General features: G+C 41.1%; 1 protein-coding gene across 1 annotated transcript in view; it reads left to right on the plus strand.

The window, feature by feature from the left end:
- LOC309336705 (netrin-4-like) overlaps window positions 1–14,941 on the plus strand; it is a 54,762-nt gene that overhangs the window by 15,811 nt on the left and 24,010 nt on the right. Inside the window, exon 3 of the mRNA XM_081852902.1 lies at window positions 5,359–5,622. Within this exon, the coding sequence (XP_081709028.1) occupies window positions 5,359–5,622 (264 nt within the window). The remainder of the gene's footprint in view (window positions 1–5,358; window positions 5,623–14,941) is intronic.

A 14,941-nucleotide genomic window follows, 5' to 3' on the forward strand; every position in this document is an offset into this window, starting at 1 on the left:
TGACAACCCATTCACAATATTAAGTTCCTGTCTGGAAGCCCCCATTGCTGTGATTAAGAGGGCGGGGATTCCCATAATCGCAGCTGCATATATTTAAGCTGTTGTGATGATAGTCGTCATGATTTGGGAAAATGCAGGAGGTTAAGCCAGGACACCCCCCGCCCCTCACAAAGATGGCAAACTCCAGGGCCACCTATTGAGTCTAACATGGTCCTGGAGTCAGCAGATCTGCTTTGGCCACCATGACAAAGAAAGCTCATCATTCATGACTCTTTAGTTATTCCAACTTCCAGCTGGAAGAGATCGGGGAAGGGATTAGTTGCTCATAGAGGCAAGTGCCCAAATGTTATGACTAGGGCTGTCTGTTCAGCATTTCGTTGAACTTGAGCTGCAGAGGAGATAAAATGCAGAGGCAGGGGAGGGGGGGGGAAGCAGTTAACTCCAGCAGAATAAACATGCAGATAGCACCGCCAGGTTCTGCTTCCCCAGAGGAAAGGGCTGTAATGCAGTGTGAGTGTGTTGGGGGAGTGCGCAGTACCAGGCAAATATGGTTTTGTAGGGGGGAAAGCAGAATGGAGAACAACTCGGAGGCAGCTACGATGGAAGAGGAATCCTCTTCTAACCTGCATTTTAATGAGCCACATCTGCAGGCTTGCATTCTCTTCTTTTTCTTCTTCCTTCTGTTTTTTTTTCCCAACTTGTAAGCTAGCCAGGAAAAGGCACTGTTTTTCTAACATTATTTCTGCACTTCCTGACATGCTGGACAGCAGATACTGAATAGATTTATCATCCTCTCGTTGTTATATAAACGCCCAGTGAAGCTCCTGCTTCATTGCTCAGACCTAAACGGGAAGGGACCTGGGGAGCTGTTCCTATCAGAATTGTTGACTTTTTTTTTTTTAAAGTTGCTTCTTTTTTATGTATAGAATTGACATTTATTAGGCTACTATCCCACCCTTCTTTTAGAAAGTAGGAGGATCAGAGGAGTTCGAGTGATCCTGGGAGTTAGCATCAGATGCTCCCAACTCCATTCAAGGCACTCAGAAGAAACACTTTTCTGAATGGTCCTCTCTGTAAGGACAATGGCTGATAAGCTTTCTTCTTTTCCAATCTGAGTTCGTTCTAGGAAACTGGTTCAAATCTACCTGAGATTGGCAGGCACTGAAAGCAACTACTATCTGATGGCAGGGTGTGAGCACTGAGCTTGATGGTTCACAATTCCAGGGCCCAGACATCCATACCACATCACCATGACTTTGGCAAGATAAATTTGCTACTTTGTGACAAACTCAGAGTATTCATACCTAGGACTCAGCTACACTCAAGTCAGTTATATCATTGTAACTTCATTGTAAAGATGTAACACCAGATGGCGCTCTAGAGCACAAAATTTGTCTATGCAATTTTACATAGGGTTTTTTTCTTTTGTCATAACGATCTAATTTATGAATTTTATAGTGGTTTTCTTCCTGTGTGTAGATCCAGCCATAGAGTTCATTCACAAGTTTTGTTGGGTGCTTCTGAGATGGGGAGAACTGATGGTGTGATCCCAACCCCTCCTCTGCATTCACTGTGTGACCTGTTATCAACTGCTCATAGGAGCCAATGTCTTTTGCTGTCTCTTCTGCTATCTCTTTGCTGTGTCAGAAGGAGGGGACAAGACCATCCCTCCAGTTGTCCTTCCAGCAGTGGCCTCTCCGTGTCACCAGTTGCCAGCAAGTGATAAAGAGGTTCGATCTAAATTTTATTTCAGCTTATTATTAATCATCATCATCACAAGGTTCTGGTCTTTGATTGCTTTTATTTTGCATTGATGCAGGCTAATTGCTTTATGCAACTTTGTATTAGTTGTTTCATTGCCTAGAGATCCTGCTGATTAGGATAGGCAGGACATAAATTTAATATGGTAAATGAATAATTGTGCCTGGAATCTTCTACCTTATAGAAGGCGCAATGTGCCTTCATTGTTTTAATTTTCTTCTGACATCTTAAGGAGGATCTTAAGATCTTTTCTTGGGTAGCCTGCTGTAGGAGGTCATGCGTAAGAAGTGCCCTGACTCCATGACTCACTCATCCTTCTTGACTCTGGGCATGAATTCCCGATAAGAGGAGCTTTTGTTGTGGCCGCATCGTTTCATGTCAACTCCAGACTGGGAGATCAGGCTGTAATAACAGAATTATCTGCATTGGGGAATGGAGAATCAAAACATGGACCCCACGAATGGCAGGAAATCAAAAATCTGAGACATTGTCTCTGGAATGAAGATGACCCTCTTGGCCGGAGATAAAATATCAATGAGATGAAGAACTGCCAGCTGCTACTGAATAGGGTGGCGGAAATACATCCCCTTCATGATGGTTGTCAGCTTGCATTTTCTATTGCTCTAAGGCACTCCTAAATTCCTTGCTGCTTAAAAAAAAAGAAAGATAAAGGGGGTCAGGGCAGGCAGAGATAATAATATTCCATTTATGATGAGTTGCAGCTGAGCGACTGAAAACAATAGCATGTGAGAGGTGAGAGTGAAAGGAATTCTCGCAAAGCACAGAGCTCCAGCATCAATTGGGATTATGCAAGAAAGACAGAGTTTAGCTCTCTTTTCTGTGGGAGCATTCAAAATAATTCAGAGGACACTTCCATTCTGTAAGTTCTTGAAAGCTAGCAGCCAAGCTCCGAAGTCCTAAGAGGAACTGAAATGAGGCTGGAGCTAGGATGGTGTATTGGGGTAGTATACCCCAGGTTGAAGCCAGAGATGTCCACGGTTCGACTCCCTGCTTGCCCCACTTGTTGTGGGGAAGACTCTCACTTTGTACAGCAGACAAGCAGAAAAGGGGGGAAGGTGAGGGAAACACGACAACTTGGCAATCCTAGCTGGGCTAGATCTCATAGGAGGGACCAATCAAGCAATGCCACATAAAAAGAGCAAAAGATAGTCAATCAGAGGCAGAATTGATTATTGGGCCGGCATGGTGGGTAGGAAGCAAAAGGTTAGGTGCAAATGAGATAAACTGCAGCAAAGCAAGCTGGTGGGGGAGACCAGAACAAGTTGTCTAAGCAGCCAGAATTTTACTGACCTGCCTAGAATTGTCTCCTCTTGGCCAGTTGCCAAAATGAATGTATTTGTTATGAGCAGCTAACATCCCTGCCTTCCTTTCCCAACAAATTCATTTTTACAGTGGTCTGTTGCCCCCTTCTAGTCAGCAACATTCTACGTCTTTTGCTCAATTCAAGAGAGCTGAGGAAACTGCTCATCCCAGAGCTTTATTTCTGAAGCAGAAAGAGGCCGTGAATTAATCATCGAATTGCACTTTGATATGGGAAGTGGAAGTTCCATATAAGGATACCCATTGGGACAAGCCTATCATACAATAAGCTTTGTTGCTGATGGATTGATATCCAACAGCTCGTGGGGACCAAGAGATGACAAAATAATTTGAAATATGAAAGGCAAGGCCAGAAATACATATTTGCAAAATAATGGAAAGTATTGGAAACCTTTGCTATCTGTCTTCTTCTTTCTAGAAACTAGAGTCAAATCAACTGTTTACTCAACTTAAAACAGATCTTAGGAACACTTATAACAGGGCAGAACAATGAAGGAACAAATTTGCCAGTTTTTAAATGTTGCATTTTCTTTGTTGTTGATTTAATTTACAAAGAACCATATAGCACAAAAATTATTATTATTGTATTGAGGATACATTCTCTGAGCATCTGGCATCCTGTTCTAAAAATATTCCTCAAATGATAACACCTCAGTAGAGTTTCAAGGCCCTGATTTCAGCTTTCACAACTGGGAGGACTTCAGAAATGTTTCTGTCTCCAAATAAGTTGCCACTGCAAATGTCCATAATAATGTGCTATATGGTTCTTTGTAAGCCTTGCTGAGATGTACACTTTTCAACTATAATGTTGTTTTGTCTACCTTATTATAAACATCTACTTTCACTGCAATGATTGACTGTGCTTTTGGGTTTGGCTGTGATCTTTCCAAAGCCTTCTCTGACATTGATTTCTCAGGTGATGGCTGAGAGGAAGATGTGTGTCGGTACCCAAAGACACTTCTTTCTTCTGTTAAGAGACACCAGAGACTGTAAACCACCCTGTGATCCTTAGATGTAGGGCAATATCTAAATCATCACCATCATCATAAGGCGAATATAGAAATCAGGGGTTGTGCTGGTTTCAGTGGGTGTCCTTAGGTATTTCATGCCATCTGCAAAGCACCAGAAATTAAAAGCAAGCAAAAAATGTAAAGAAATGCTAGTCCACATACACATCTCAGACTTTGCTTGATGGCACCTAGAACCACAAAAAAACTGTTACCTCTAGGTGCAACAGTGAATAGGAAAAACAATTTTTTTGTGCATGCGCTCATGATACCCAACTTCAGGTGTTAATTTCAGGATCATGTGACTATTTGGGGCTCTTGGATTTTGAACTTCAGAAGAGGAAATCTCGGTTCCAGATATATTCTCTCAGTGGCTTTTTAATTCCTATTGAATTTCAGTGCTTCTCTACCAACAATGGAATGGTGCTATCTGAGCTAAATAAGCTTGTCGGTTAGCCTTTGTTTCCATTAACCAAGCTCAGGCAGGCACGTGGATTGAGTAAACTTGGTCACTGGGCTTTAATTCTGTCCATCGAAAGAATGCTAGGCACCTGTGCTAAACAGAATAGGCTGTTTGCACATGGTTCCATTCCTCAGGGGAATGTGGACAGCTGGCCGGAAGGGGCCTCTGTTGTTTCTCGTGCTTCCATTGATCAGGGAATGTGTGAACACCTGCACTGGGCGGCCTAGGCTGGGCAAATTGCCCATTGCTCCCAGGAGCAAGGGACATCTCCAGTTTGAACCCTGGGCCACTTGCAAATCGGTGTCCTCTAAAGAGATGGGAAGTTGATGGGGAAAAGAACAATGAGGTGATGTCAATGGAAGCCCTGATAGAGCTCCAGACAGAGTGTGTTGTTGCCCAAAACCCAGGATGAGAGAACTCAAAGTACTTTTTGCTGGCAGGACTCAAGACAAAGCAAAAATAAAGGTTTCTGAATCTGCAAAGTATTATCCATGAATAGTAGCTTTGAAACTAATGTAAACAGTGGTTTTTAGCGTTCTGCCTTGAGGGAACAATTGTCCCATTGACTTTTAAGCTGTCGTGAAATTCTTCTGTTCTAACAGGGAATTCTCAGCATCCTCCCTAAATCACAATTCCTAGGATCCTTTGGGGGAAGCCATGTGAGTTAAATTGCTAGAAAAACACTATAAATGGGCCGCATAGCTAAATAAAACCTCTGTTGATCACATGTGGAGAACTCGACTTCATGGTAGATTGTTTCCTCTCTCTCTCTTTCTCTGCTTCCAGGTGATCTTTCGTGCCTTAACTCCTGCTAACAAGATTGAAGACCCATACGGTCCTGAAGCACAAGACCTCATGAAACTCACCAATCTGCGGCTCCTCTTATTAAAGAGACAAGAGTGTCCTTGCCAAGGCTCAGGGCTGCTGGAGAAGCCCCACAGATTCTCCCATTATGCTATCTATGACCTAATTGTCCGAGGCAGCTGCTTTTGCAATGGGCATGCGGAAGAATGCCAACTTGCCAATGGGACAGTTGTTGTGGACAACATGGTAAGTGTTCAAGTTATGCCTCCTTAAAAACAACATAAAACAACCCTGTATATCTAGTGCATTAGATTTATCCTTTTGCATGGCTAATAGACCACAGGTTGTTGAATGTGGCCACAGTGTGTATCTCCAAACAATTAAAATACCTGTTTCAGGCTTCTCTGATCAGAACTTAGGCCCGGCTCAAATGTTGCTGTGGCGACAGGCCTGCTGCAGAACTTTCACACAACCAAGCTCTATGCCACAGTGGTAACATTTATTTTATTATAGCTTTTGACACTTGAATTGAGCACAAATGAAGTCAAATCAGATATTAATAAAATCACAATAAAAATAAAATAGCCAAGGCCCTCTGGTCGTGGGTGGGGTCAGTCTAGCTAGAGTAATCTGAACAATTCATCTACTGCTGATACCTTCCTGTAGAACAGGCTTCCCTAACCTGGCATTCTCCAGATGTTTTGAACCACAACTTCCATCAGTCCCAGCCAAGACAGGTGCAGTGACACATCCACTTTATCCAAATTTCCTTTAGCGTGGGATAGGATGGGATTGTTCTGCACATGCAAGTTCCATAAGAGTTACCAGGTTGATATACCTTGGTACTTGTTGCTTGTGCAGAAAAGGACAATCATCACAGGATGGCAACTCTGTTCTAACATAATGTCTCAGTCCCATGGAATATCTGGTGAAATTAAGTTGGAGAGATGTCTGCTCCTGAAGCAGTATGCCCATGTGACTTTAAAGTTGCAGTTCTGCAATTATGAATGAAGAGCTAAACATCTAAGACATGTGCTTTCATTATTCCTGGCCATACTCAATGGATGTGAAGTGTTAAACTATTAATATTTAAACACTGATGAAATACTAACAATGCACTGGGTACTGGATATTTCAAATAATTCCCTTTTTTGAAATGAAGGAAGGAAAGAAAGACCTGGAGGGAATGTTAAATCCTCTTCTGATTAACAGCGGCTCTCAATTCCAACCTTATTTTGGCCTCTAGAGAAATGCCAGATTTACAAGGAGTCTGGGAATTAGTCGTTTTTTGGATAAGCTGGGAACAAGTTTATAATTACATCTAAAACAAAATGACAGAATGAGGGCAAATTTGCAAAGCTCATTTGGATTTTGTGACTTACATTTACCTACATGTTAAAAAAAAAAATTGTAAGAACCCTTTTCTCAGTGTTTATCTTTCCCAGCAGTTCAAAATGAAGTTGATTAAAATGGGTTTGGCAGGTGATGATGAAACTAGCGAAAGGCCTATTGCTGTGTCAGGTGGGATGCTTGGAGAGAGAAGCAGTGCTACTGCTAAGGCCTTCTAAGCCAGGGGTTGAGGAGAACCTCATGCCCACCAAGCCCCTTTGGCCTATCCATGCCCACCTGCCCGTCCCCTGACACCATACATGGAAGACTGTTTAAAAACCCAACAGAAATTAACTGGACAAAAAAAAAAAAGCAAAAATAAGAAGTGACATAAGAATAACTAGGAGGGAGCCCAATAGATCTTTTGGGGCAGGTACAGCCTGGGCACATCCATGGACTAATGTCAAGAGTATCCACCATGGACCTGTTCAGATGTTGTTGGACTACATCTCCCATCAACCATGACTGTTGGCTGCGGCTGATGGGAACTGCACTCCAGCAACTTCTGAAAGGCACCACATTGGCTACCCCTGGGCTAGGTCCTCCTTATAGATCTTGCAGTCCATTCGCAGCCTCCCTCCACACACATCCTTACTCAAATGGGGAAATGTGCACACAGCACCAAGGAGTGGTTTTTGCCGGTCTCTCCTATTGGGCTCTAGGACCTTTCCCTATACCTGCTGCTCATCTCCCTGCTTTTCCCAAGTTGAGTTTACCTGTCCTTGAGAGAAGAAAGGAAGGCAGAAGAGAGAGGGGTTTTCCCCCCTCAAGCGTTACAGCTGAACACTTGGAGAACCCCTCAGGGTTTTCCGAGCTCCCAACTTTAATGTTTCTGGGGCACAATTAATTTTGGGGTAAACACAAGATTGCTTCCCCATCCCTCCTGCTGATATGGTTTGCAGCCTCCAGAACCTATGTGAGGAAAAACAAAACAAATTCCTTCCAGTAGCACCTGGTTGTAGTATTATTGTGAAAGTATTATTGTAGTATTATTACACAATAATACTACAACCAGACCTAACACGGACACTGGCACCAGAGCCTGCAATAAACCCAGATGCCAACTTTGCTGCCACATACATCCGGACAACACCATTACTGGCCCCAACAACATCACACATACCATCTCAGGACTATTTAATTGCTCATCGTCTAACATTGTGTATGCCATAAAATGCCAACAGTGTCCTTCAGCTCTCTATATTGGACAAACAGGCCAGACCTTACGCCAAAGAATAAACGGACATAAATCGGACATCAGGAATCACAAGACAGAGAAACCAGTAGGAGAACACTTCAATCTCCCAGGACATTCTATACAAGATCTCAAAGTAGCTGTTTTACTACAAAGGAATTTCAGAAATAGACTGGAAAGAGAAGCTGCTGAATTACAACTTATCACCAAACTTAAAACCATGGAGAAACCTGGTCTGAACAAAGACCTTGGATTCTTATTTCATTATACATGACTAAGCCATTTTTCACCTTTTCACCCCTTGCTTTTTCCTGTAAGACCTATTGCAGTCGTTAAGAGTCGTCAACATGCTCATCACAGCTATCTGCCAATCACCCATTCCCACCACCCTTCTGAGTAATACCCCTCCCCACCTTCTCACTATATAGAAGGGTCTGGAAACTTCTGTTTCAGTGTATCTGAAGAAGTGTGCATGCACACGAAAGCTCATACCAAGAACTGACTTAGTTGGTCTTTAAGGTGCTACTGGAAGGAATTTGTTTTGTTTTGACTATGGCAGACCAACACGGCTACCTATCTGTAACTGGAACTATGTGAGGAAATCTGTTAGGCCTCAGATTGCCAGAGGCCAAAGGAGAACTTCCCTAGAACCAAACACGGAACAGTGTCCAAATAACTTTTGTCATGCACAGACAGTTATTATACAGACATGACCTCCTGCCATGCCTACTATAAATAGAAATCAGGTAGAAAGAAATATCAGGAGTTTAAACAAAGGTAACTAGAATGTGACAAATAGATGTCTTAGGTATTTTACAGAGGAAAGGCCTCTATTTTGAAGGCCTTTCAGAGGACAGTCTTATATTTGGAGTTGTCCTCTGCTTGAATGGTGAAATGCATTGTATTTCTATTTCAATAACAATAATTATCATGTGCAAATTTCCTGCAAAATTTTTACTCTCTTTTTTTTGTGAAGGAAATCCCCCCCCCATTTTTCTCAGCAGTGCATGAACTGGTCACTCTAGACACTAGCATACCCCCAATATTTCTCCAATGAAAATAGTGATCTCCTATTCCATAATGATGATGACGCCCCAATCGCTCTGGGCAGCTTCCAACATGTATAAAAACAATAATGAAACATGAAACATTAAAAAAAAAACTTCCATATACAGGGCTGCCTTCAAATGTCTTCTAAAGATTTTATAGTTATTTATCTCTTTGGCTCAGGGGCCACATAACTCCATGTGCTCCAATATTTCTCCAATGAAAATAGGGACGTTCTAAGGAACAGCAGGACATTCTGGGATCAAATCAGAAACTGGGGTGGGACTGGAAAATAGGGACATTTGGGGGGTCTTTGCCAGTCAACCTTTTGGTTTTTCAAAACAGACAGGGCCTTTCATGGGAAGAAAGGGGAAAGAAGTTCTGAATTACAAGTTTGTATCAGGCCCAAAGAATTCATGCTTTAGCCATGGCTCATGGTTATCAGCTGTGCAGTGTGGGCCAGAAAAACCGAAATGCATAAGGTTCTTGCATGACAAGCATTTGAATCAGAGCTCCGGGTATGTGTGGAAGAAGGGAAATGGAAAGAAAATTACACACTGCAATGAAGACAAGGATGGTAGGGAAGTAATGATAACTGAAGCCCCTCACCTGAGATATTTAGAAAGTTCTCCAGATTCAGGTTCCAAAATCAGAATCCAACCCATTTAACCAGAAGCGAACAACACCAATTAACAGCTGAAGTCTGCCAGTTTCCTTGTTTGGCTCTCTAAAGAAATCTAAAAGCCAAAGTAGTTTAAAATACTTCAATCTTGGTGAGACATGACATTACAAAGTCCAGGATTCCTTTCACAATGTAGCTTCATATACCTCTAGGTTTTTGTAATCTTGCCTTGCTTTCTTCTGAGGTGGAAATTCCTTGCTTCCATTTCATTGTTTTAGAAGTCAGGAGGACAAATAACAACTGTATGAGTTCCACAGTATTTTAAGAAAAATGCTGAACCACCACAGCTCTGGCATACTTCTAGGATTCACCCCCAGTATCCTAGCAACAAAGGATGTTATTAAACTCCACCCACAGGAAATATGGGTCCACTTAAGGAATGAGTCGATAAGAGGAAAGCAAACAGCTAAATATGCAAGTGTTGAAGCCTCACAAGATGAATAACACATTAAATTAACGCAGCTGGTTGAAGAATAAACACACTGCCCAAGAGAAAACACATTATGGCCCACGCTCTTGGCACAGTGATTGTAAACCTTAGCTGGATTTCTCTTTTATATTTTCCTCTAAATGTTGTGCCACTAAATGACTTCATCCAGCATGGAATTGAATTGTTTTGTTTAACTAAAATTCATAAATTCCCCATTTCCCAGAATTTAATAGGAAGAATGCATCCAGATACATTAACCCTTTTTTTTTTTTAGAATTAACTTTATGAGTTTTCAGCTTGTTTTCTTGAATGTGGAAAAATACCTCCCATTTTTGTCACTGGTTCATCTTTGCCTTTACTCTGAAGTTTCACTTGCAGATGCTGTGATTTGATCAGATTGGCTGTTATGGCCTGCTTGATTTTGTCATCAGTGTTGCATACAGTGCATATGAAGTGATTTCTGCATCTTTGGGACTGGATCCAATGAGTTTAAGTTTCAGGGTGATAGATTTCCAGTAGGCAGTAGGAGAAACTTCTTCGCAGTAAGAACAGTTTGACAATGGAACCGAAGGTCTTGAAGTAGGAGGAGGACAGACATCTGTTGGAGTTGCTCCAGCTCTGGATTTCCTTTATTGAGCTGGCCTGTACCATCTTTGTGATGTCACAGGACACACGTAAATAGAATCACATAAGTGGCCACAGCCAATAGCATTAAATAGCAGTAGATTAAGCTGTGGATTGTGTGTTCATCCAATAGAGGTTGAGGGTTTTTTAAAGAGGTTCACAAATTGTTGCAAGTCCGGGTAATTACCACAGGAGCTCTCCAATAGATAGCTTGTGGTATTTGTGCAACAATATACTGTATTGCAGTTTTGAGTGCAAGGAAGGTGTGATGTCCCCAGTATAGGACTATTTAAGAGGATTTGAGATGTCTGGACCTACTACAAAAAAATGAGTAACAACTTTGCATTCATTGTGCAAAGGCACCATAGTTTGCACATAGATATAATGGATCATGACAGTCAGTGACAGCAAAAAAGAGAGGAAAGGGCCTCATATCTGAAGCAGTAAACAACATCATATAAGAATTTCATATAACAAGTCCTTAATAAAAATCCTAGTCTATAGTCTCACATTTGATGGCACAAGCAAGGTAATCACTTAGTTTTGTTAACATTTATATACCAAAGAAAATGGACAAAAGAGAGTATCATTATTAAAGATGTAAAATACTCATTGAAATCAATGACTGGGATATCATGGAACATCTTATTTTAAGCAAGCAAGAACTTTGCTTGTTAAAGATATTTAATATATCCAAGGTTGGCTCTGAAGGAAGTGGTCCTCCCTCTGTCTGATCAGGCACCTAGGGGTACTTGTGGAGAGACAGGTATCAACAGTGATGAGGAGTGATTAGGATTGACTACTGTAGAGTAGAGCTGCCCTCGAAGGTGCCGTTGAAGCACAACACTGCTTTCTGCCACTTCTTAGACTTCCACATTTGCAATGTTTCCAAAGCACTTTCCCCAAATATAATTTTATTTTATTTTTTGTTATTTATTTATTAAACATACTTGTTGCTTGTCACCTGAAGGTCTTCAAGCAACTTATAGCAAAAAGAATTACAATATATAATATAGGGGGAGCCATATAATACATTAATATTTAATATAACATAACATTTATGGGGGGAAAGAACATTCCAGCCTTAGCAAACAAGATTAATAATACTCAAATAATAAACAAAGCAATACTCTGGCCCACTAATTGGCAAATAAACAAAACCCTCAACCCTGCCTCCCTAGTCCAAAAATCATTCACATCGAACCAACAATTTCCCCCCTTTAACTTCCTCACCCCACCCATAAGTCTGGTGTCAAGGCCAGCTGTTACAAATCAGTGGTGGGTGGGTCCAGTGTCCTCCAAGAATGGTCCAGCATCTTTTTTCTCCCTTCATGGGGGAGCAGTAGCAAAGCAAAGCAAAGCAGGAAGACGGTAACAAAGGTTTTACCTGCTCCTCAAGTTGCTGGTGTAATTTATTTTTGTATGTTATCTTCATGAATTTGTGCATCGTTATACACCCTTTAGCCTAGCATATGCGTGCGTGCGCGCGCACACACACACACCACTATTCATTTGGAAAACAACAACATGAAATTTGAAGATCTGCAAATTTTGAAGAATGGCTGTATTTTGATTTGTGTATTGCTTCAGAAAGGGCAACTTGTGTAGGTTCACCTTTAAACTCAAACTTAATCAAATGTCTCCCCCATCCCTACTCACTGCGGAACATGAATGGGAGAGTGCTATTGCTATCACATTTTGCTTATGGGCTTTGTTCTTATATGCCATCCACCTCATATAGAATTGTTGGCTGGGGTAGCTGAGCAAAAACCTGGGTTGTGTAAGGTAAAGCTAGTTTTTCTCTATCTCGGCCTTCATCTTGGTGACTTGGCTGTCGCTTTCCCTTGCAAACATTATCTTCCTCTCTGAGAAGTTTTGTTCTGTTCCCTCTCATAATCCCACAACCAACTGAATTTGTACACTATCTGATCTAAGCTTTGCCAGTCTGTGTGACCTCCAAATACCACAGGAGCTACTGTGTGTTGTAGCTTGCAATTCACCGAACATGTTTTTATTGGGAGGGAAGTTCGGCTGTATATGCCAGTTAGCTGACTAACCCAAGAAATAAAGAGACATTCAGCTTGTGGAATGATTCAGACTAGTTTCTGCTAGGGTGAAAAGACTCTGAGTTGTTATATCTGAAAAGTTGCCCACATAAACCTTTGTCCATGAAGAGGAAACTTATTTGTTGCATGAAAATACATGTAACACTGGGGTGTTGTTGTTGTTAGGAAAAACATATTCAGAAGATTTTTATTTTTTTTAGTGGAAATGTAGCAGTTGGTAATACAGATTTTAAACCCTTCCTCTGGTGGCTGTTTTCCCATTCTGGATCACCGCCTTCCCCAGACTGCTTTTCTTCCCATGGGAATCCAGATTAATTATAAATGTGCATTTGATTTCTATCTGGAACAGGTGGAAAGCAGTTGGAAAAGTGTTTGTTAGAAAAACCTGCAACCTACATATTAGCCTGGTAAAAGAAGGACAGTAATGGCTCCTCATGATGTTCCTAACAACCAGGTGTAGGTTTATGCCTTATTATAATGTGTGAACAAGCCCTGAACAAGGACCAAGTCCTTATAATTGTAATGAAAATGATAGGCACTAGAGTCACAGTAGTGTGGCTGAGTAAAAAAAGTATGAGTTCTTCTTTGGCAATTACATGTAGCTGAGTAAGATTCTCTTTCATGAACACAGTCTTAACAGTGAGTCTGTAAGTGACTGTGGAGGCCAATTCTGGATCCATACATCCTTCCACAGTGGGGACATAGGTTTCCGGGCGGGAGTTGATCACTGTGAGGGTTTGCCAAATGTGCCTTTTTCTTAGCTTGTTTCTCCTTTTCGGCCTGAGTTTGTGCTTCTTCAAAGTCCATGACACCTTTGGTAAAAGCTGTTCTCCAGTTGGAGCACTCACAGGCCAGTATTTCCCAGTTATCAGTACTTATGTTACTTTTTTGCCTTGAGAGCATCTTTAAACTTCTTTTGTTGTCCACCAGTATTTCACTTTCCATTCTTGAGTCAGGAATAGAGTAGTTGCTTTGGAAGATGATAATCAGGCATCCAAACAACATGACCCGAAAGTATGAGTAGTCCAGTCACCATGCAGGAATGTACTGAAGCTGGAATTGGAGTGGTCCATCCATTAGCAGTTGCAAGGTTACAAACAGTTACCAAAGTCATTTAGTCCAAACAGAAAAGAAAGCAAATGACCAACTCCTATTCAAAAAACAAAACAAAACCAGGGCATAGGAGAAGTGAGAAGCCATACTGTGGCCATTTGGCTGCAAAGGCAACCAGATACCAAGCAGAATGTCCACTCCAAAAGAGCTATCAAAGCCTGGAAAGCTATATAGAAGTTTCAGCTAATAAGAAGGCCAAGGCGAAAACTAGATCTGAAGTAGCACATGGACACAGGATGCCCAGTAATGTTTGTATGCATCCAAAGATATAGATAGATGATAGATAGATAGATAGATAGATAGTCACAAGTCTTTGAAAGATAATATAGAAAATGAGCCCACAGACTTAAATTTGTGCATTTTAACATAGTGGGTGCTGTGAAACTAAACTTCCCTCTTTTGTCCTGTCACCATTCCATAAATTGGAGTCAGAGCCCAGATTCACTTATTTTCTTTCCTAATATTAACTTTTAGGCAAACCCTCTTATCGCCACCCTTAGCTCCTTCAGGAACAAAAGTGAGATATAAATTGATTAAATAAATAAATAAATAAATAAATATTCAAAGGAATGTCTATGGGACATTTAAAAGGGGACTGGTTTGATTGCTTAACCACTTGGCTACTGGTGGGTTTTGGTTATTTTAATCATTTAATTGCGACCTTGTGGCTACTTTCATCTCCTGTGGAAAATCAGCACTAATCCTGCTGGTAGAGAGACATCTGATTGGAAACACTTGTAAAGGCTAATAAACTGGTTTAATTGGCCTTGTGTCTTTGTTAAAGGAATTTTTTTTGCTATTAAACACATTTTTTTAAAAAAGAAAGAAGCAATAAATTTAGTTTGGAACGGTCAAAAAACATTGGAAACAAAAATTGTTCTAGAATCTTCTGGAATGACAAAATATCAAAAACCTGGTGGGTTATACCTACATTTCCCCCCATTGTACTCTTCAACTAATGTGTTGTATCAGGGGTCATTGTTACCTGGTGCGTTTCTCTGCAGGTGAATATGACTGTG

Source organism: Podarcis erhardii, assembly GCF_964252035.2.
Source record: "Podarcis erhardii genome assembly, chromosome: 2".
NCBI lineage: Eukaryota > Metazoa > Chordata > Lepidosauria > Squamata > Lacertidae > Podarcis > Podarcis erhardii.